The sequence below is a fragment of the Mesoplodon mirus genome (assembly GCF_964341445.2).
Source record: "Mesoplodon mirus genome assembly, chromosome: 2".
NCBI lineage: Eukaryota > Metazoa > Chordata > Mammalia > Artiodactyla > Ziphiidae > Mesoplodon > Mesoplodon mirus.
The window spans coordinates 35,204,449-35,228,622 of record NC_138977.1 but is presented as its reverse complement, the minus strand read 5'-3'; the positions used below and the strand labels follow the sequence as shown (position 1 = coordinate 35,228,622).

General features: G+C 41.7%; 1 protein-coding gene across 1 annotated transcript; it reads right to left on the bottom strand.

The window, feature by feature from the left end:
- On the bottom strand, positions 1 to 24,174 carry TMEM192 (transmembrane protein 192). The gene is made up of 6 exons (XM_082638375.1): positions 24,016 to 24,174; positions 16,923 to 17,069; positions 12,162 to 12,426; positions 8,949 to 9,083; positions 2,889 to 2,991; positions 1 to 2,569 (listed from the first exon to the last, which is right to left on the bottom strand). Exons 1-6 carry the CDS (start codon positions 24,022 to 24,024, stop codon positions 2,431 to 2,433), a joined length of 798 nt encoding a protein of 265 aa, XP_082494501.1. The 5' UTR covers positions 24,025 to 24,174; the 3' UTR covers positions 1 to 2,430.

The following is a 24,174-nucleotide window of genomic DNA, read 5'->3' as shown; positions in this document are numbered from 1 at the left end:
AATAATAAGCAAAAGACTTACACATGTACATCACAAAAGATTTGTAAAAGGCCAAAGAATACGGGAAAAAAGCTCTAATCCATTAGTATTCAAAGAAATGCAGTAAGTCATGATGCTATTGTCATTTGAAATAAAATCCCCAAATTAACAATATAGAAATACAATACAGATATATACATATATACCCATGATAAAATGTTACTTTACCTGCCCTAGTTCAGCGCCATATACTCTGCCACCCACTTTCCTACACCACACTGGCAGTCTGATCCTTCTGAAACTAAAACTGACTGCCACTTCCTTGCCTGGAACCCTTCAGTGGGCCCCATTCCACTGCAGGCCCCTTGGCCTAGAGAGCATTAGGGTCCCCAGAATCTGCCACTGGTTGTTCCTCCTCCAATGTCCAGCATCACCCTTTGGGCTCAAGCTATACACAGTGCAGATGATCATCTGTAGCTGTTCGACCTTCTTGTTTACTCATAAATTTCCCTGGAATACCTAAAGCCTTTCCCCCCAGGAAACTCTCTGACCTGGAGCCCCTACGGCACTTTGGGCTTACTGTCATCGTTTCACTTAGCACAGAGCCTGAAAATCCTAGTCCTCTCCTTAGAACGTAAGCTACAAGCTAGGACTGTCTTGTTAATTTTTGTGTCCACCGTGCTAGCACAGTATCTACTTGGTGCGCAGAATGATTAACATTTAAATTGTTTTGTTCATTCCTTTCATTTTCTTTTATTGTTTGAAATGTTCAGTATTGAGTTTAGAAAAGAGTGTTGGTGATTATACAGACAGCCCATCAGAACTTGAGTATTCTAACTTTTTAACTATACCTTTCTCTGTAAACCAATGTTCATCACATAAACCTTAGAAACTGACTGTAGATCCAAACTGAATTTAAAAGTAAATGAGAATTAATCATCTACCACATGTATTTTCCCTAAGGAAAACAGCTAAAGGCAAAAGCTCTTGCAGAACATAGAGACAGGTTTTCACAGAAGGCAATGGCTTTGAGACATATTAAAAAGGAAGGAAAAAAGAAAAAAAGAGAGGAAGGAAAAGTCAGGAAACTTGGATACAATCTTAACTTTAAAAATACAATTTTGGCTTTAGTTTGTGAATGTTTGCAATTTGGAGACTCAATGGTATTGACTACAGGTGACACACAATCACCTTGACCTCAGCAGAAAACCTTGAGAATGCTCCGCAATGGCTGTATCTAAAGGAAACAGATGTTTGCCCTTCAGATGTATGGTATGATTCAGTGAACACATCCCTTGCCAAATAGTTATGTATAGCTCAAGGATTTTTAAATCAAATATTGATTATTCAGCTAAAAAAAAAAAATTCAGCAGCATACATAATCACACATATCCCCTTCCCTCATGTTAAGCTTTCACACAGAAGGCTTTCTGAGGCAGCATGTAAAGGTGCCAAAAGCAAAGTGATACATGAAAAGGGCATGCTAGGAAAACTGGAGAAAAAATGCCATTTACTCATAAATATGCTTCATTTTATCTGGAGAATTATATATGTTTACTATCTATATATACGTTGATATGACATTTTTTTTCCATCATAAATTTTAAGTATAATCCAAGACTAAAAAACATATTCTTTTTTTCTTTCAAACTTAAAGCTACAGAAGACCCCTTTCCTATCACTGAACTTATTGATCCAAAGACAGTCAATACTGAAATACATGGCTACCTCTCAAAGAAGGGCCAAAATAAAGAGAAAGCCTGAAGTCTTCTCTAACTATTTCAGCTGCTGCCAATGGCAGGTGCTCCTGCTTTCAAAAGCAGCACTGGTCGGTCTAATGCTGGTCCAAGTAATCTTCAAATCTTATTTCTGGAGAATGGAAACCTGTAGGGGCTGCAAAGTAAATCATCCAGTGAGACCTTGGTCCTACAGTGACGAAATTCTTATAAAAGCTATAAGGGCCAAGGCCATCCAATACCACACAAGCATATAAAATACATAAGGCTCCATGTGAAAAAACACTAACCACGAGAAATGATGACTTCTCTCACCAGTATAAAAGTGTGAAAAACTCAAGCCCAATTTTAAATAGGTTGTCATTTCAGACTTCCTCTATAAAAAGCCAAATTATTACCAGGTCCCAATGAGTATGGAAGAAGTGTTGGTCAAGGAGATGTTTAATCTATACCTTTGATCCTAGGATAAACCAGGCAGTTAAATAATTTCAAAATGTGCAAAACAGACATTCCCCTTGAGTTCGAAAGGCGCTACAAAGTGTCTTTCAAATGATCCACGAGTCCAACTTATTAAACAGCCACACAGGTGAGAACCAAATTCAGGTTTCCAACAGAAATTGTAGAATGTTACTTGGCAAAGCTGCATTTCTCTAAGACAGCTTGTCAGGTAGCCAGCCGGTCAGTCTAAATTACTCTGGCTCTTCTGGAATTGCTGTCAAATCCCACTTGGCTGAGAGCTGAGGTCAGAGGACGTGAAGGCCAGCAGACGCTGGCTGAGCAGGGCATTGTGCCGCTTCAGGTACACTATGATGTCTCCCTGCTTCTCCACAATCTCTTCCAGGCTTGAGAGAGTCCTGCACAGAACCAAGGTATTCATGAGTTACACATGTTCACCAAAAGTCTCTTTGTAAATGGATCTCTACTAGTTTTCAGTACAGCACGTTATATCCGTTACTTTTTCTTAGACTTTATAAGCCAAGGCAATATCCCCAAATGAGATTCTTTCTTTAGACTTGGTTTCACCACAGCTGAGAGGAAGTAAACAAATCAAACATAGTTGTAAACATATTTTAACATATGCAGAGTCCTAAACTCCAAGCATCAGAATGGTCTCTAGATTTCCAGATGGAATAAACTTAAATCTCTTTCGCTAATCTTTTACTCCACACTTACCTGAATCCAGTCTCTGAGGTAATATTGCTGGGGTAAGCATAGATTTTTTCTTCTTCAAGTACATCAGGCTGTGGCTTGGCTTTATTAAATTTTCGAATTTTCACTAAAATAATAAAGTCATTATTGTCAGGTTATCCAATCACGAAAAATTTTCTAATTCCATTTATTCAAATTTCATCAGTAATTGGCTATTCAAGTAATATGCAAAAAAAAAAACAGTTCATAAAGGGAATTAACAAATAGGGAAAATGTGCTAAAAGGGAATGGAAATGCTGATGCAGAGGCAGGAGAAGAGTCAGGAAAGAGCCATCAGCGCTCATTACCCGGAAGCGAAGACACGTGAAAGAGCCAGGGAATTCGGCGACCTGGAGGCCATCGATGAACCTGAAGCCCTAACCCCAACATGAGTGTCCTTGGAGACGTGACCTTTGGTGAGGTAATCAAAGTAAGAGCAAAGTAATGGGGGCGGTGCTGATCTGAGAGATGAAGGGACACCAGGAATGCACCTGCACAGAGCAAAGGCCACGTGAGGACACAGCGAGAGGCAGCCACCTACACACCAAGGAAGAAGCCTCTGGAGAAGCCAGGCCTGCGACACCCTGATCTCAGAGGTCCAGCCTCCACAACTGAGAGAAAATAAGTTTGTGTGTCTTAGTCACCCAGGCTGGGTATGTGCTCTGGCAGCCCCAGCAGCCTAATGCACGTGGGTAGAAGTCTGCTGCAGAGAGTTGAATAATCACACACAACAAGGCTGTTGTTCCCAACCTCGCACGTTTGGCTACAGACTGAGCCGAACAATCTGCATGTCTGAGTAAGAGCCACTGTCCGGGGGCCCTGCCCAACCTGCATAATAACCCTGGGACATGGCTGGAATGAGCACTCCCACCACAGATGGTGACAAGGGGACAAGAGAAAGGGCTGGGTAAGGCCTCAGTGATGGCAGTGACTATCCAATGAGACTGGCCTTGAGAATTGTTTGTGCAGCTCCAAATGGGTCAAGTATTCAACACGTGGGAAGGGGGAGGGGAGGTGGGTTAGGCCCTAGCACAATTTTTTAAAACTCCACATATGATTCTTTCCTTTCTTGTAACAACCCTTGAGATATAATTCACATACAATGCAATTCCTTCAAAGTGTACAATTCAATGGTTCGGTACATTCAAACAGTTGTGCAACCGTCTCCACAATAAATTTTAGAACATCTTGTTACCCCAAAAAGAAGCCTGGGATCCATGAGCAGTCACCCTCTAGGTACCCCCACCTCCAGGACTAGGCAACCACTAATGTGTTCTCCTTCTCTATAGATGTGCCTGCTCTGGGCATTCCAAGTACACAGAATCATACAATATTTACGACCGGCTTTTTTTTCTCTCAGCATAATGCTTTCAAGGTTCATCCATACTGTGTCAGTGCTTCATTCCACTATTCCTTCCTTTTTGTGGCTGAATACTATCCTCTGTATGGATAGAACACCTTTTGTTAATATAGTCATCACTTTATCTTAACACCATTTAGGTTGTTTCCACTTCTGGCTGCTATAAATAATGCCATTTGGAACACCTGTGTAAAAGTACACATGGACCCAGAAGTGCATGTGCTGAGTCATACGTTCAACCTGTCATGGAACCGCCAGGACCCACAGATGATTCTGATGTGACTCTCAGATGAGAATGAGGCTGAAGAAGATTAAACAAAGAGGTTAAAGAGAAATGTGAGAAGGTTAGGAGACATGCAGAGGGTTCATCAGAAAGGACCAGAAGGAAGTGGGCAGTGAGATGCCAGAAGAACCAGTGAGGGAATGTAACAAGAAGCCCTTGATTTTTAGGTGGTGGCCAAGAGTTAGAAATGAGAAGCCCCTCACACAAAAACAGACACACACAGACCAATGAAACAGAACAGAGGACACAGAAATAAACCCACATGCTTATGGTCAATTAAGCCATGACAAGGGAAGCAAGAATATACAATGGAGAAAAGAATCTCTTCAATAAGCATTGCTGGGAAAACTGGACAGCTACATGTAAAAAATGAAATTAGAACATTCTCCAATACCATATACAAAAATAAACTCAAAATGGATTAAACACCTAAATGTAAGGCTGGAGACTATAAAACTCCTAGAGGAAAACATAGGCAGAACACTCTGACATAAATCGCAACAATGTTTTTTTGTATCCATATCCTACAGTCATGGAAATAAAAGCAAAAATAAACAAATGGGACCTAATGAAACTTAAAAGCTTTTGCACAGCAAAGGAAACCATAAACAACATAAAAACAAAACCTACAGAATGGGAGAAAATATTTCCAAACCAGGAGACCAACAAGGGATTAATTTCCAAAATATACAAACAGCTCATACAGCTCAATATAAAAAAAAAAACCAAACAACCCAATCAAAAATTTGGCAAAACTCCTACACAGACATTTCTCCAAGAAGACATCAAGATGATCAACAGACACATGAAAAGATGCTCAACATGGCTAATCAGAGAAATGCAAATCAAAACTACAATGAGGTATCACCTCACACCAGTCAGAATGGCCATCATCAAAAGTCTACAAAAAAAGTCTATAAATACAAATAAAATAAAATAAAATAAATAAAATAAAATAAAAAGTCTACAAATAATAAATGCTGGAGGGGGTGTGGAGAAAAGGGAACCCTCCTGCACTGTTGGTGGGAATGTAAACTGGTACAGCCACTATGGAGAACAGTATGGATGTTTGTTAAAAAACTAAAAGCAGGGCCTCCCTGGTGGCGCAGTGGTTGAGAGTCCGCCTGCCGATGCAGGGGATGCGGGTTCGTGCCCCGGTCTGGGAGGATCCCATATGCCGCGGAGCGGCTGGGCCCGTGAGCCATGGCCGCTGGGCCTGCGCGTCCGGAGCCTGTGCTCCGCAACGGGAGAGGCCACAGCAGTGAGAGGCCCGTGTACGGAAAAAAAAAAACAAAAAACAAAAAAAAACTAAAAGCAGATTTACCATATGATCCAGCAATCCCACTCCTGGGCATATATCCAGAGGAAAAACATGGTTCAAAAGGATACATGCAGGGGACTTCCCTGGTGGTGCAGTGGTTAAGAATCTGCCTGCCAATGCAGGGGACATGGGTTCCAGCCCTGGTCTGGGAGATCCCACATGCAGCGGAGCAACTAAGCCCATGCGTCACAACTACTGAGCCTGTGCTCTAGAGCCCTCGAGCCACAACTACTGAGCCCACGTGCCACAACTACTGAAGCCTGTGCACCTAGAGCCTGTGCTCCGCAACAAGAGAAGTCACTGCAATGAGAAGTCCTCGCAATGCAATGAAGAACAGCCCCCGCTTGCCACAACTAGAGAAAGCCTGCATGCAGCAACGAAGACCCAATGTAGCCAAAAATAAATAAATAAAAATAAATAAATCTGTTTAAAGAAAAAAAGGATACATGCACCTCAATCTTCATTGCAGCACTTTTTACAAGAGCCAAGACATGGAAGCAACCTAAATGTCCATTGACAAATGATTAGATAAAGAAGACGTGACACATATATGCAATGGAATATTACTCAGCCATGAAAAAGAATGAAATAATGCCATTTACAGCAACATGGATGGTGGATGGACCTAGAGATTACCATACTACGTGAAATAAGTCAGACAGAGCAGGACAAATATCATATGATTATTACTTATATGTGGAATCTAAAATATGATACAAATGAACTTATGTACAAAACAGAAATAAACTCACAGACACAGAAAACAAACTATGGTTTCCAAAGGGGAAACGGGGTGTGCAGGGAGGGATAAATTAGGAGTTTGGGATTAACAGATACACACTACCATATATAAAATAGACAAACAACAAGGACCTACTATATAGCACAGGGAACTATATTCAATATCTTGTAATAACTTATAATCGACAAGAATCTGAAAAAGAATATATATATCTGAATCATTTTTCTGTACACCTGAAACTAGTACAACACTGTAAATCAACTATACTTCAAAAAAAAAAAGATATGAATAGCCCCTTGGCTTCCGATGGCACAAGAACAGCACGCCCACCCAAGGGCAGACGGGGACTGAGTGCTGGACTCCACCACGCAGGCCAGGAGAGCTCAACAAAACAGAAGATGGGGCCATCGGGGGCCAGGCGGGATGCCAAGAAGCCAGCTTCCCAGGACAAGTAAAGAACGCATCTCAAGGAGGGAGCGAGCCACTGTGTCCAGTGCAACTCAGGAGATGAAGGCTGAGACTCCACTGTCCCATGAGGCTTGCCTCTAAATTGGAGTTACGTTCATATGGCATCTCCTTATAATAGCGTCTTCCACATAATAACTCTAAGATAAATGAAGAATTAAGTTTCTTGAACTGGGGAAAAGGAAATAACAGTTACAGAATATTAAAGTAAAAGTTAAGAGGCAGAAATAAAAGACAATATAGCTCAACAATATAAAAATGTCCATTTTTCAGACTCACCTTTGTGGGGTTTTTTTTCCTGAAGGTGTTCCATTTTTTTTTTAATTGAAGTACAGTTGATTTACAATGTTGTGATAGTTTCTGGTGTTTGTGTTTTTTAAAATAAATTAGATTGCATGCAGTCAGCATATATCAGACCACAGGCCAGGCAATAACACCAGTGCAATCTACATGGAATGAGAATCTTCCACTCTTCCTTTCCACAACAGTAAGCCAAGGAGAGCTCTCACTAAACCACAGGACACTGGACATGGGCCTGCTGCCCCTTACAGTCCTTTCCTCCTGAGCTGAAGCCCGAACATCAGGGCTACTGGAAGGCTGGTAACTGAGTAGCATTTTTTGAATCCTTGTTTATTTTTAAACAAATGGAAAGCTAATCAAATCACCACAAAGCTTTTAAGTTTTATTTTCCTAGTTTTTTCCTACAGAGGCAGTCAGATGCCCAATGAGAAGAGTCCATCTTGACTTCTAGAGATTAACTACTTTACTGCAGACAAATTAGTCAAACTTAGATTAGAATTAGTCTATCAAAGAATCTTGTCATGAAGAGCTACTATCAGCATTACCAAAACTAGGTATCTTTTAAATCATTTTAATATAGAGAAGCAAGAAAAATGCATGTATCAGGGAATCAACCTTAAATTTTTTGTGATACACTGAACAAAGTCAACATTTGTCCTAGAAGCCGTAAGAGGCACAAAACAGTAAAATGAAATACAAGCTTTGGCCCATGTGACTTTTCCTCATAACTGAAAAAATAATCTCTTTCAAAATGGACAGATAAGGTATTTTATTGTCACAAAACAACTGTTGCTCAATGCCACCAAATTAGCTGCTATGACAGATTTTAGTGCATGTCAGTACTGCAGCAGGAATGAAATCTTGTTTCTTCCAGGCTTGGATTTTTTTTTCTCTTCAAGTATCCTTCCATTTATTTTTCATGTTAACATGTTTGAAGCTTATTTAATTTTACCACTGAGAGTTTTGAGAGACAACCAGAAAGAACAATCCTCAGACACTTCTAAATTTAGAAAGAAGTGGGTTCTTAAATGGTTTATCAATATCAAGTTTGGGCTAAATGCAGTTTTACATGTATTAACTTATTTACTTATTTTATTTTACTCTTATTTTGCCACACAGCATGTGGGATCTTACCCCTACCAGGGACTGAATCCATGCCCCCTTCAGTGGAAGCGCAGAGCCTTAACCACTGAACAGCCAGGGAAGTCCTATATTTAGCTATATTTTAATTTAAAGCCAGACTTACATCTCAGTTGCCTTTGAGGATGCAAAAGTTTGTAGATCTTTTTTATTTTTTCACTTTCTTTCTCTTTTTTTTTAATGGAAAGCCTTCATTCTAGTTGATAAGAATTTGTTGATGACACAACTTTAGAAATGCGACTCACCGGTATGTTCCTGGTGGTTTGAAATTAGAGGAGTCTGGATGTGGTCAGCAATGAGGTATGGGTGCTCAATAGGGTAACGGCCACGTAGAAAAGGTTTCCCGCCAGAAAGGTAATGGGCTGGGCTTCAGGTGGGGATGTGACCAGCAGTGAAAGGCCTTTCTATAAGAACAGGCTCCTTGTCATTCTCACCTGTGTACACGAGCAGGCACGTCAGGGAACAGACCAGCTCCACGGCCAGGGTAGCCAGAATGAGGTCCAGGTACAGCACGCTGGGCTCGGGGAAGGAGTGCTGCAGGCAGAGCAGGAGGAGGAGCGCCGTGCTGCCTGCGGGGAAGAGACTCGGCGTGGGTGCGTGGGCGGGGTTGGAGTCTCCGGAGCTCGCACCGCTGCCGCCACTGCCGGGCTACCGCGAGGGCGCAGGCACCCACCCAGCTACGCGGCGACGAAGGAAGGTAGAGGATGGAAATCAAACATAACACGGCTAAGAGCAAATGATGCCCCATGACACAAATACGTAAGAATCTGGACTTTTTTAAAACTCAAGGAGTGAGTTTCTACGAGGACCCGGTGACCCCTTCTGGTCATGCAGCACAGTAAAGGACGCGGCGAGTATCCAGAAAAAAGCCGGGGACACGCTGCTGACCTTGGACAGATGACCTAACACCTCCACTCCTCGTCTGAAAAATGGGGTGACAATAAATATGAGCTGTTTCTCCCCTGCTCAGCGTATCCATTATTTATTTTTGAAGACCATTTTAACCTCATTCTGCACTTACAGTCTGAAGACTGTCAAGGAAAAGTTTAGGGGCAGAAGTCATTGCTCTAGTGTTTTATCTTAGAATTTCCTAAAACTAACATATTTATCCAAGTCTGATCAAGGCTGGGGAGATGCTCATTTGATTTACCTTCTGCTTTTTGGTACAAAGGGATGACTGTGAGCCAAAGAACCCTGTTTAAATAACCTCTCAGAAGTCCCTCTACACAAAGCAATGGTCCAGCACAAATCCCTAAGCCCTCCCCTTAAACTCACAAATGTCACAGTGTCTTAGCATGTTGACCAATAGCTCAATTTATGAATTAGTTTTGTGTACAAGACAAATATAACTTTACAGCTTTAGGGAGAGGAAAAAACTAGGGAAAAACCTCTGCAGGGAAAGTGAACACACAGTTTCCAGAGGATTTCTGATGCCCTGAGCAAGGCCTGTGTCAGCAGTGTGGCAGGTCACAGGGTGAACTTGCAGGCTGGCAGCAGAGACTGCAGAAGTAAGACATTCCCCTGAATGGTAAGCACTGTGGACATCATGAGAGCACCCTGCCCAGCACCATGTCTCCAAGGGTCAAGTTTTCGCTTCAATGAAAAGAACAACTAAATAGGGAACTTGTTATGCAGCTAATAACATTTGATAGAGTTCAGGATGTATTTCGATCTAAGGAAGGAGAACAGATAAATCAGATAAATATTTTCAACTTATTTGGAAGGAAAGCAAAGCCCCTTCTCCCATCTCCACAAAATAAAGTAAAATCAATTTATTTTTCTCTCTGCAGAGAATAACAAGCATCAGGATGAAGCCAGACAATACCCAGCAATACTATCACAGGCAAAAAAAAAAAGAATGGTTACACCCTTCGGATTAGCTGGAAGTTCTATATCCTCATAGATTTACCTTCTTTTTCTTCAAATAAGAAAAAAAAAATTTAAAGAAAATAGAAACAAAGTAAACACCTGCTCCAATTCTCCTGGATTTTCTGGGTCCTTATATGAGTAACTTAAAAGTGATGCCATCTGTGATTAAACTGAGGGTTCAATTGTTTAGAAACAGACTGTGATTAAGGGTCACATGTGTAGCAATAATTTTAAAGTCAGAGGAAAGGCAAAGATTAGACAATCTCTTGGTGGGCCTCAAAAATACTATTTCCAGACCATCAGTGGAGAAACTGAACATTATTTTGGTCAGTATACAAATAGGTTTCTGCTTTTCTCTTTGTCAGAGGCGCAAAGATTATAGGGACATCTTCTGGCCAAAAACAAGTACTGCAGTCAGCAGTAGAAGTAGAAACCGCACTCTTCCTCTGGGGGCAGTAAAGGCCGCCCCTTGGAGGTGCTTCAAGACCAGCCATTCCAATACAACGCTTCTTTCTCTGCAACCGCTGGGCCCTCCCGCTCCCATTGACAACCTCGCTGAGCAGATGAACTCACAGCCTGCCCTTTAAGAAAATGCACTACCAGAACACAGGAAAAACATTAAATTCTGTAGAGCTGTTTTTTCTGGGGAAAAATTAATTTCTAATTTGGTTTTAAAATGTTCGAACATTTATTCTGGACTCAAATTGAAAAAGAGGGCTTTTTAGAAAAGGTAGAAACCTTGACAATTAGGCAAAAATACCTAAAGAAGTTCAATTTAATTCCATTAAGCCTTTAAATTGTCTACATCCTGGATGGGCTTTCTGACCTTGCCTTCATAAATTGTTTTCCAGGTTTTCTGTTTTAGTAATACATCTTATTATATAACAGTCTTTCTCTTACTGCGAGAAAAGTACCGAGCTTCATTTAAAATAAAACAATCCCCTCTTATCCTACAAGTATCAACTAGCATCAGCTGTATATCTCCTTGAGATGAGTAAGTCTGCTAGTATCAAAAGGGCGAAAGTCCACATTTCACACAGGGGTATCTTGCTCATAATAAAGGGGACAGAAAATTCTACCCCAAAATATGCCTCCTTTGTCTTAAGGATTATTTTAAGCTGATTATTTTTAAGAAACGGCAGACACAGATGAAGCTCTGAAAACCAAGTAGGAGTTATCTTTTATAAGAGGCATTTACAATTATAAGGGAAATCTCCATTTGTAAGGTTATATCCCTCTCTGTACCAGGATGACTCTAAATCTGGAGGAACTCTAATCAATGCAGAAGGCAAGCATAACAAACTTACCCTTGTTTACTGTGCTTTTCCTGGTCACCTCCCAGAACTATTGCCCCTCCCCCAACCCTCCCCATCTTCTTTGGTCTTTAGCTGGAGATATTATTTAAGAGGGTGGCTTAGGCCATTGTGGAGTTACTCAGTTTTCCTGGGTCTCTCCCATGTATACAGGAGGTATAATGTTATTAAACTTCTATTCGTTTTTCTCCTGTTAATCTGTCCTTTATTGGTGGAATCTCAGCCAAGAACCTAGAAGGGTAGAGGGAATATTTTTCCTCCCCTACATAACAAATACAGATTTCAAAGGGAAATATAAGAAAAACTTCAAGACATTAAGGTGATCCTAATTTTAGTGGCCACATCACTCTCACAAAAATGAGAGCATGTATTTGATTATGAAATCAAACTTAACATTTTCTTTCTGCTGTCATTTATTACATTCAAGCAAGCCGCCGAATAGCTGAGTGAGACAACTGGGCTTACCAGTGGAGTGTATCATCAGCGCAAGGCTTTTAAGATGCCTTGTTGACCGGTAGATCTTGTTATAGCCTCGGTTTCTTACTTTGCTGTGGTGATACTGGATGTATCGTTCAAGGAGGAAATGCAGAATCCACAAAATAACTTTTCCCAGGATTATGACTGTCTGAACTTTCAGTGGGTTGGTATAGTTTCCTGGGCACTTGTCCTCAATTGGATTGGGGTAAGAACAAAGCACACCTGTTAAAAATGCTAAAATAACAAACACAATCTGGTGGAAAGGAAAACAGTAGAATTAATATTCAATATTTGTATTTAAGAAACAATAATGACCATCCCCAGCACATATTCTTATACCTATGACTTTCAGTATCCTACTTTTATGAGTTTAAAAATACTTTCTTTTTCACCATTTTTACAAACTTTTTAAACAGATAATCTGGAGAAAAATTTGCAGAAAATTTGGGAAACAGATAAAATCACAAATAAGAAAATAAAAATCACCCTAAATCCCATCTAACAAAGATGAGTACTTAATGTTAAATTCAATTTCCTGCCCACTTCTATTAAAAATAGTAAAAACAGTTAATTTAGCACCTCAAAACTAATAAAAATCGTGAATTAAAAAAGTTTATTTCTAGCTTCAGTTTTAAGAGAACAAGAATAACTATCCAATTAGATTGACAAAAATTTAAAAGATTGATGTCAACATATGGGCAAACAGACAGTCTCATAAAATGCTGACTGGTCTGGGAAGTGCTGCTGAAAAGTAATTTGGAAATATCTTGACCCAGAAATCCTACCTTAGGACCTTATCACTCAGAAGTAAAAGCACAGTACCTAGGATATATGGACACATGTATTTACTGCAGTGTTCTCTGTATTTGAAAAAGACTGTAAATTGCCCGAGTATATGTATGCATCCATAGCAGAATATTTGAATAAATTAAGGTATACCCACTAACATAATAGAATGTTATTCAGCTATAGAAGAATTAACTAGGCAACTTCCCCGGTGGCACAGTGGTTAAGAATCCTCTTGCCAATGCAGGGGACACGGGTTCAATCCCTGGTCTGGGAAGATCCCACATGCTATGGAGCAACTAAGCCCGTGTGCCACAACTACTGAGCCTGTGCTCTAGAGCCCACGAGCCACAACTACTGAGCCCTGGTGCCACAACTACTGAAACCCGCATGCCTAGAGCCCGTGCTCAACAACAAAAGAAGCCACCACAATGAGAAGCCCTGCACCACAATGAAGAGTAGCCCCTGCTCTCGTCACAACTAGAGAAAGCCCAAGTGCAGCAACAAAGACCCAACACAGCCAAAAAAAAAAAAAAAGAATTAACTAAAGCTCTATGTATTAGTTTGGGTGGATATCTATGACATGTTAAGATTAAAGAAAGTAAAGTGTAAAGTAGTAGTTCAAAGTGTGGTCTCCAGACCAGTTAGAAATGTAAATTCTCAGGCCCCAAATCAAAATCTCTGGGAGTGTGGCCAGTAGCCTGTAGTGTAATAAGCCTGCCAGGGTGTCTGGTGCATGCTCAAGTTTGAGGAACACTGCTGTTGAGTAATAAATACCGTATTATCCAATCTTTTCTTTTTTGGAAATGGGGGACATCCTTTTATAACGTGGTAATCTTTTTGTATACATTTGTATGAATATACAAAAGACACCGAAAGAGATACAGTGAACTGACCCCATTTATTAACTCAGGGAGAAGGGGTAAAGCAGAGAAAAGGGAAGATTATATCTTTGTATACTTTGGTAATGATTTACTTGTTAACCATAAGGCAGTATTATTCTATAATTTTTTAAAAATCAAAGAAAATTTTAAATGCTGTCATTAGCATCCATCACCAAGCTTCCAATAGCAACCAATCTTAGAATGTAATAAATCTATTTAAAATTTATGTGGTTTGTCAAGAGCAGTAATATTTGCTATAGCAGCTCAAGATGCACATCCTCATAAAGCAAAAGTGGAAAAGTCAACATATTCCCTCTACTGTAATATACTGTACATTGAACCGAACTGATCCATTTTATACAAAGTAGTATATAAAGACATTAGTTTTTCTTGTTCTTTAACATAAGATTTTCTTAGTCCTAAAATTAGGGCAATCAATCCCACAGTATCGAGGGCAGGCAATTTAACGTAAAAAGTTTTTTTTAAGTGGTGTGTGTGTGTGTACTGTACATACATAAAGAGTATGTTATACTCTTTATATAACGTATAATTATATAATTTATAAATTATATCAATACAAAGAGGCACAAAGAAAGAAGCGCTTCAGCTGCTACCTGGGGATCAGGAAGCCATGGCAGAATCAGGCCACTTACTAGATCTACATGAGGAAAACAAGTGCACCTCTGTCCTCAATGCTCTCAGTTCTGAGTGCAAGTCTTCCACAGTGCACCTCACTGGAGCAGCGGCTGGGCCAGTCCTCAACCACATCCACCCTCCTCATGAACACCCAAGGAGTGGCGAGAATCTGCCTTCTTTTGATCTTTCACATTGCAGCAAAGAACAACTACAGCCCCTAGTGTCTGAGACTGCAGTAACCAAAATGAGGAAATAATTAACAGACTTGGAGCAGAGCCCCCAGTAAGCCTGCAAGACCATTCATACATGTGCCTTGTTTTGTTTTTATGACGTTGAACTTTATTTATTTTTATTGAGGGATATAATTGACATAACGCTGTATAAATTTAAGGTGTGCAATGTGTTGATCTGAAACATTCGTATATCGCAAAATGATGGCCACTGTAGCTTTAGCCAACACCTGTATCATGTCACATAATTACCATTTCTTTTTTGTGGTGAGAGCAGTTAAGGTACCTAGTCTCCTAGCAACTTTGAAATTTATAATATTACTGTTGACTATAATCACTACGCTATGCATTAGATCTCCAGGGTTTATTTATCTAGTGGTTGCAACACACATTTTAAAAAATCCCCAGGTATTTGTAATTCTATCATATAAAACATGGGGCAACAGTACACTGATTTCTCTGCTTAACACTATTTCCTAAGTGTAAATAAATAGATAAATTTCCATGTCAACATATATAGATTTATCTCTATCTTTTTTTGTTTTTATAACTGAAAAAGTAATATATGCACATGGTAAAAAATAAATTCAAATAGTACAAAAAGTAAACATTAAAATATATTAGGTGTCCCTTCCACTGAGGCGCTCAGTGCAACTAGCATTAAAAGGGTCTTGTGAATGCTTCTGGAAATATTCTATTACAGAATACAGGAATAAACGTTAAAAGTTTCCAGTACCAATTCCAATGTGTGTGGCGGGGGAGGGGATGGCGGAGGGGGGCGGCAAATCTCTGACACCAACTGGGAGCTTGACTGGTGAAATGGGTGTCTTGATGAAGACAGCTCAACTCAATTCTGACACTACCTGAAGAGAGCATCAGATCCCATGGGTTGAAGGCTCAGTCCCACAAGACTGCCCTCACTTCAGATGCTAACTGCAAGTCCAGGTTGTCACCAGTGCTTCTTACCCACTGGTTACAAATCAGAGGTTCCCACAACCCCCTCCTTGGACTTTAGATACCACTTGCAAATCCAGGTTGTTACCTGCACTTCTGACTGACAGGCTATAAATCAGAGGTTCCCATCAACTCCTTCTTGGGTTCAATTAGTTTGCCAGACTGGCTCACAGAACTCAGGAAACCTGTTTACTCACCACATTACCAATTTATTACAAAGGATATTAAAAGACACAAATCAATAGCCCGATGAAGACATACTTCCTGCCAGTGCCCAAACAAAGGAGCTTCTGTCCTGGTGGAGTTTGGGGGCCTGGCAGGTGGTTCATAACAAGTGTTCTAGCTCACCAGCCTAGAAGCTCTCTTAAACCCCTCCTTTTGGGTCTTTATGGAGGCTTCATTACATAGGCCTGGTTGATTAAATCATTGGCCATCGGTGGATGATTTAACCTCCAGCCCCTTTCCCATCCCCAGAGGCCAGGGCATGGGACTGAAATTTTGTTCCTGCTTGGTTCCCCTGGCAACAGCCCCCATCCTTAGGTGCTTTCCAAAGTCACCTCACCAACATAAATCCAGCAGTGGTGGAAAGGGGTTGTTATGAATATCAAGACACCCATTTCACCTTTATGACTTTGAAGCGATTCTAGGGACTGAGGACAAAAGACCAAAAATTATAACAAAAGATGCTCCATTGCTCTTATCACTCAGGAAATTCCAAGGGTTTTGGGAGCTGTGAGCCAGAAACCATGGATGAAGACCAAAGACATATGAGAACTATATTTTGATCATCTGAATGACCAAGTATATTTCTTGTAAGTCACAACATCACCCATATACACATTTCTCTCAACACCCTTTTAAAATGTACAAATAGGAACATTCTGTACACACCATTGTAAGCCTCATTTTTTTCCATTCAACAATGAACCATGAAGGGTACACATCCACCCCAAGTTTCTCTTCTAAGTTTCTCTTTTAATATTGTATAAGCATTCCTTCATATGGACAGGACATACAAAGCATCTTCTGGATGGTGGCAGTTTGTAGTTTCTTCATATTACAGACAACATTGCTATCATAAACGATATCCTTACATGTGTGCAAATATGTCTACAATAAATTATTTGAAGTAGAGATATGAGTAAAAAAGTATGCACACTTTAAATATTAATAGATATAGCCAAACTGCCCTCTGAAGAGGTTATAAATTTTTGAAAAACATCGCCTTTGGATGGATCACTTTCTCCCAGTCAACTTACATGTATCAACAAGAGAAGATTTGCAATGATGACTGTAGGAAGAGGGTGGAATCTGGGCCTAAAATGAGCGTGTAATGAGTGATGTGGGAGATGCTGGGTGTCCAGAAGGGGGTCATCTTCAATACTTTGGATGAGATCCAAGGAACCCTGAGGTGCAGAAAAAAGGAAGCAAGCTATAATCACCACTCTCTGGATTATGTTTCCAAGACAAATCTACTAAACTATAAAGCTTTAAAATTCATTACACAAATTATAGACAAGAAAAAAACACACTCCCTACCTAAAGCCAATTTTGAAAAAATACCATAAACTTCTTGATGACTACTGTAAACAAACTGGTAAAAACAATTATTAAAACAAGTAGAAGAAATCTTAATTTTTTATCTCCAAATGAGGTAAGACATAATGAGATTATGTATAATCTCATTAATTATCAATTATTAATCTCATTAATCTCAAATAATTTTCTTCAAGCCCTCAAAACTTAGATATTGATTTATTTAACATTATACACACACACACACACACACATATATATTTACATTTCTGGCTGTGCCATGCAGCATGTGGGATCTTAGTTCCCTTACCAGGGATTAAACCCGTGACCTCTACAGTGGGAAGCGCAGTTTTAACCACTGGACCACCAGGGTAGTCCCCAACATTATTTATATTATTATTATTATTATTATTTTTTTTTTTTTTTTTTTTTGCTGTACGCGGGCCTCTCACTGTTGTGGCCTCTCCCGTTGTGGAGCACAGGCTCCGGACGCACAGGCTCAGCGGCCATGGCTCACGGGCCCAGCCGCTCCGCGGCATATGGGATCCTCCCAGACCGGGGCACGAACCCGTATCCCCTGCATCGGCAGGCGGACTCTCAACCACTGCGCCACCAGGGAGGCCCTATTTATATTATTGATAAAAGTAATTACATATGGTTGCAATTCTTAAACTGTATCTCGGTGTTCCACAAAATTTTGGAAAGCTGGTTGACGCATTACTAAGAGATCTTAAACAAACTTTCAATCATGAGAGAAATATGTTAAGAGTGTTAATAGAAACAGATCACCCTGATAGACCCTCAAGGAGATTTCAGTTTGTAGATACCAGATTCTCAATGAAAACAACTAGTTGCAATGTCACTGAAGTAGCCAGCAAAGGCTGAGCTGCAACCTCAACATCTTGTTAGCCATGTTTAAAGTTAGGGTCTTGACAGGAACAGCATCTTAGGTATCTGGTGCATAAAACAAGCTCTCAGTCTCAGAGCCTTACTGAAAACTGTTACATATGAGGCACTGTTTCTGAGATAAAAGAATGTAAGACACAGTCCCTATTCAAAAGGAGATTACATTTTCATCGGGGAGGTTAGGATAAAGGCATGCAGGACTGAACAATATAAGAATGCACAATAGAATATAGTGTGAGTCATATTATGGGGCAGTACATAATAAATTAGCAAATGAATAGCACAAATGATGCAAAAAATGTAGGTTAGTTAATTGCACTAGAACAAGAGGGAAATGAAAATTTAGTGGGAAAAGGGGAAGCCTGAGAATTGGATTTGGAGACAGAGGATATGGGCTCTTCACTTTGGAAGGGGTAGAGAGGGGGACCAATGGTGTAAGGGCAGGCTGCTGTGCACCAGGATTATAAAGATAACACAGCAATCTGGGAAATGACCAGATCTGGAATGGGCTTCTCAATTTCCACTCCCAGGCATTCAATGCTGCTGCAATTTTTTTTATTCAATGCCTAGATAGCTTCCTGTTTAGTTTGCCATAACTCATGGAGCAATTCTGATGATTTCTATTCTCTTCAAGACTCCTCTGCTTCTAGCTTTCTCAGTTAGCAGCTGTCCCACCTCTATGGCTCTTCCCTTAACTAATGTCCATGAACCTCTCCAGGCCATCCTTCCAGTCTCTGTGCCTCTTCATCCCTCCCCACCTGTCAAGTGTCTGTCTTAGCAAAAATGCTGCCTTCTCTGATGCCTCAATGCTGTTCCTACTGCCTTTTTCATCTGACATTGTAGTTTTTATTCCTGCAAGTTTGAGTGGGTTTATTTTATACCTCCCATGTGTCTTTTTAACCTTTGGAACATATAGAAAACAGTTATAATAATTTTTAAAAATGTCCTTGTTTGCTATTTCTAGCATGTCATTTTTGAATCAGTTTTGACTCATTATGTCATATTTCCCTGCCCCTTTGCATGCTTGATCATTTTTTCCACTTTACTGAGATATAATTAACATGTCACATTGTGTAAGTTTGCATACCATGAGTTGATTTGATACACTTATATATTGCAAAATGATTACCACCATAGCATTACCTAGCACCTCCACTAAATCACATAATTAGCAATGCCTGGTAATTCTGGACTGGATGCCAGATATTGCAAAATTTACCTCTTTGGGTGGTAAAGAGGTAAATTTTTGTATTCCTGTACATTTTTGTATTCCTGTATTATTGAGCTTTGTTCTGGGATTCAGTTAAGTTACTTGAAACGGTTTGATCTTTTTGGTCTTTCTTTTAAGGTGCTTTCTTAGGTGGGACCATACCATGTTTGGTCTAGTGCTAATTATTCCCCACAAGTGAGGCAAGACCTTTCTGAAAACCTAATACCCTGTGATTATGAGGTTTCCAGTCTGGCTGGAAGAACAGGCACTAGTCCTGGCCCTGCATGAAAGTACAGCTCCCTCTGGTCTTTCTAAGTGGTTTTTTCCCAGTCCTCAGGGAGTTTCCTCAGAGGCACGAAGAACAGGACTCAGCTGAATACCTGAGGGGACCCTGCACCTCTTCCGAGCTCTCCCTCTGTGCAGCGCTCTCCTTTCTGGGTTTTCTGTCTGGTGAACTCCAGCTGCTTCGGTATCCCCAGATTCAGCTCCATCTCCTCAACTCGGAGTCTACTGAAGCCCCACTTGGTCCCCCTTCCTCTGCCCACCCCGAAAACTCTCTCAAGGCAGTGAGCTGGGGCAATCACATGGCTCACGTCATTTGCTTCCCATCTCTCCAAGATCACTGTCCTTCATCGCCTGATGTCTATGATCTCAAAAAGTATTTTTTCATATATTTTTTGTTTTGTTTTGTTTTTTTGGGGTTTTTTTTTTTTTGCTTTAAAATATACTCTATTTTTTTCTCCAATTATAAAAATAATACATCATCCAAACAGATAGCTTAGGAAGCACAAAAATCCACCCAGGAAAACAACAAAAGCCCCTCCATCCCACCAGCCAGAGATAAGTGCTGCTGGTGTCTGTGACAAAGGCGCACCTGAGGCCGTGCACCATGTACAGATGATGCCTTTTAAGTCCGGGCAGAAGGCAGAAGAACTCACATTAGAAGAAAGGCTGCAATAAGGCTCCAAAGTTTCTGCACATAGAACAGTGGCCTTAAAGTCTCCTCCCCTTGACCATTTTTGATGCTGCAGAGCCCCACCCGGGGACACAGGAAGAGCACATCCCAGCTCCCTGGGGACAGGGCTGGCCTCTCCTCTTCTCAGCCAGACGCCCATGTCCATGGCCACATGAGATGCCCCAGGGCTCCACGGGGCATAGCGGGGACCTGCAGGCAGGGACCCTGAGATTGTGGGTGCGACCACACATTCCAGAGCAGGCACCAGGAGACAGGGCTGGAGTCCCAGCTCTGCCGCCCACTGCCCTTGGACCAGGCAGTCTCTTGGGCCTCAGTTTCCTCATCTATAAAATGGGAATAACGCCTACCTCACGGGTTCTTGAAGGGACTAAGTAAAACATGGGAAGCAGGTCACAGCACTGGCACATCTCAAGGGTCAATAAATGTCACAGTACCCATCACTCCTTCCCATTAACCTGCTTCGTGTCAACCCTGTGGCTCTCATTTTTAAAAAAACTGTCCCTCTGAGCGTTGACCAAAGCCCAGGGGGTAAAGGGGAGGTTTATCCTATCCAGAGCCAACCTGAGTCTAGATCCAGCCAGGCCTGCCAGGTGACGAGAACCCATGAGCCAGGGGCCTGGACCCTGGACCAGAGAAGAGCAGACTGGTGAGGGCTCTGCCAGGGCCGCGTTCACGCTGCAGAGCAGACAGGGCCCAACAAAGGACGGGCCTGTGTGGAGGGGCCCCGTGGGGGGCACCGAGGCTACCCGGCAGACCTCGGGGGAAGGAAGCCCTTTCACTGGCCAAGCTGGAACCCTCCCTGCAAAACAATGAATCCCCCATCATTGTTTTGCCTTTAATCACATTTTTAAACACTTGACAAACGAATATCTGTTCCCTGATATTTTGTCTTTGTGCGTCTGTCATCCTCAAAATGAAAGTCCGGAACCTTCTGCACTAATTTTAAAGTCAGGCTGGACGTTTAGTCATGAACAAAGCTGCTTAAATTTCCCTCTAATACTAAGTCTTCATGAAGTTTTTCATAAGTAGAGTCATCATAAGAGAATTTCTGAATCATTCCAATCAACGATTCTAAGACCTTCATCTTTTTGCTGTCCTTCTCAGTGGTATAGCCGTGCAGGAGACATCTCCAAGCAAAAGCAAAACCTTGGTAGCACCCGATCTCAGATCCGATTCTAGCTCCATGTAACGTGCCATACTGTCTTCCTTCAATCATACCCAAACTACTTCCTTCTTCATAGCCTTCCTGATAACCTTCCCCGTGAAAGCGATCTTGGGAGGCGAAGTCCACTTTCGGAGGCGGCTGCCCCTGTTTTTTCATATATTATATACAGGTTTTTGGTTCTTCCAGGCAGAAGGAAGGACAAGGTATCAAAGTGGTTCGAATAAGGTGTGCTTCACAAGGTCAGGACTCTATATTATACTATGTTCTTTGTACCTTTAGTACCTGATACACAGCAGGTACTCAATACATGTGTTGAGTGAATGAAAGACGGCCCAACTTCTTGAACAGTTGGGATCTGGGAACTTTTTAAAAGGTAGCATTGAAACCCTGACTGTAAGACAATAGTCTACTTTATCTCCCACTCGTTCCCTTTCATGCACCTTCTCCTCTAGCCTGCATGAGCTTTCTGGAATGCCCCACAAATATCCTCTCTTATCTTTTTCAGAATCCAACTCATCTTTCAAAGTCCAACCAAAACTTATATTCTCTATAAAACTTGTCCTGCCAAGTGTTTTCTTTCTACTTAAAAACTCCTAAAAAATTACTGCCCATAATATTAATTTGGAATATTTCTCATGCTGCCTTGTATTGTTTCCTTTATGTGTATGCCTTTTGTTTTCCCTGACGACACTGAAGGGGCTTGGGGACAATATGGTTTCTATGTCACTTATTCAGTGTTCATGAAATACAATGTATTTGGTGACTACATCAAATACACTGCCCTTCGGAGCCTACAGGAAATGTGGGAAAACCATACAAACAGCACCCTCTGGAACTCACCATCTGCAAGTGAAGATAGCTGTTGTTTTTTCCACACCATCTCCTCCCTCTTCTTTTGTGGCAAGAGCTACTTCCTTTGGGGACCCAATGTCTACCTCTGCATTAAGTCTCAAGGGGAACATCCTTTGATGCTCTTCACCCTCCTCTGTCCTGGGGTGGTCATGGAACCAAAAAGGGCTGGGCCAATCCAACTCTCTCTCAGAGCAGCAAAGCAAACGGAGTCCATGGTTGAGGTGATCCATCCCAGGACAGATTCTGAAAGGACCCCTGTCTCTGGATCCCTTGAGCTGCCCTTGTTTGGATCCTTTCAGGGGCCTAGATGTTCATCTACCCTATATCCTTTCAAATAAATCCCTTTCTTCCTTGAAGTCGCCACAATTGGTTCACCCACTTGCAAACAAAGAACCGTTAACTAAAAAGCCTTTGCCTCTTTTAACTCATTTAGGTGTCTGGGCCTAAGACATGGCACACAGTTTTTAGCTTTCTACTGAGTGGTAGAAACCGTATCCACAAAATACCAAAAGCAGGCAACTTGCTCAGATCTAAAGCTATGTAGCTATTGGTGAAACATTACTCTCCACCTGTTTGGTGAAACAAATTTCTAGGGTTGTACTAATCCTAACACTAAAAGCTACAGACCCAAGAACCCTGGGGCAGGTTAGCACAAACCAAGAAGCATTTACTGCACACATTTTGATGAGTCTCTAATTTTCCTCTTACTCATTTTCTCCACACATGGTCAGTTCATGAATCTCACCCTTAAAAATTTTAGAAACAGTTTTTCTTTAAATATATATGTCTCAAATCTACTTCCAGGTGTTACAGTTAGCTTTCCATGTTCTCAACTGAAAAAAAAAAATAGAATTTTTTAGTCTTATCATTAGAAATTGTTCGGTCTTTATTTAGTCAAGATAACTGAACTATAGTCACTATTTGCACAAGAATCTAAGGTCTTGTGTAGGGCTGGAACTGTGTTTCATGTGTCTTGCCTGATGCACCTCATTCAGTGGTAGGATCACAGTAATATTCCTATTAATCTATTAACACAAATCAGTGCTTTTAACTATCAACTTTGCATTTTTCAAGAGCAATAATTTTGTGCCAAAGGGTAACCCAGTTAATTTTGGGCACAAATACATGCGTTTCCTAAAAATGCTTTAATACATTTAAGCAAAGATTTTTGCAATTACTCTTCACTCTGTACACTATATACACTGTAACTAGTGCACTGGTTTTTTAGTAATCTGGTTTGGATCCATCTAAGTAAAGAAATTTAAAAATCCCTTCACTCCTACCATGCCTCGATTCAAAACATCACGACATTGTTTTTCTCCAATGTGGGTTTTCGGGTGATGATAACGACAGGTCTGCCGCAGCCGCTCCAAGTCACAGCCCTCAGGGCCAAGGCCGGGACCCAAGAGGAGGGGGACTCACCCCTGCGCCAGGGCGTCCAAGCGGCCCCGCGCACGGGGCCCCGCTCGCACCTCGGGCCGCGCCAGTTCCGGGACCCGACACGCGCCCGCACAAAATAAGCCCGAGGCCGGCGTGGACCCCGACTCCGCCCCGGTGCCTCCTCCCACAACCCCGCGCCCGGGCAGACCCGCGCAAGAAGCGCCCCTCCGGCCAAGGCTGCCCCCACCCCCGTCTCCGCCCAGTGCGCCCAGCACCGGAAGAGTGGGCTCCGGGCCTGTCGCTCGCCACCAGCATCTGCGCACTCACGTCCTCCATACTGCCCGCCGGCGGAGGCCACAGCCCTACCGCCCAGCCTTCGCACCTGCGCCTGGCACCGCCTTCCGGGACCCGCCCCGGGACCCGCCCCTCGCTTTCAATTAGCCGAGGCGCAGGGGGCGGACCCCTCTTCCTCGCTCCAGGGCTCCA

Bases quoted from the DNA above. Each gene is read 5' to 3' on its own strand.
- TMEM192 (XM_082638375.1), bottom strand. The intron at 12,427-16,922 runs GTAAGTTGACTG...CCTTTCCACCAG, and splicing joins ATCTTCTCTTGTTGATACAT to ATTGTGTTTGTTATTTTAGC. The intron at 9,084-12,161 runs GTAAGCCCAGTT...TCTTCCCCGCAG, and splicing joins GCTGATGATACACTCCACTG to GCAGCACGGCGCTCCTCCTC.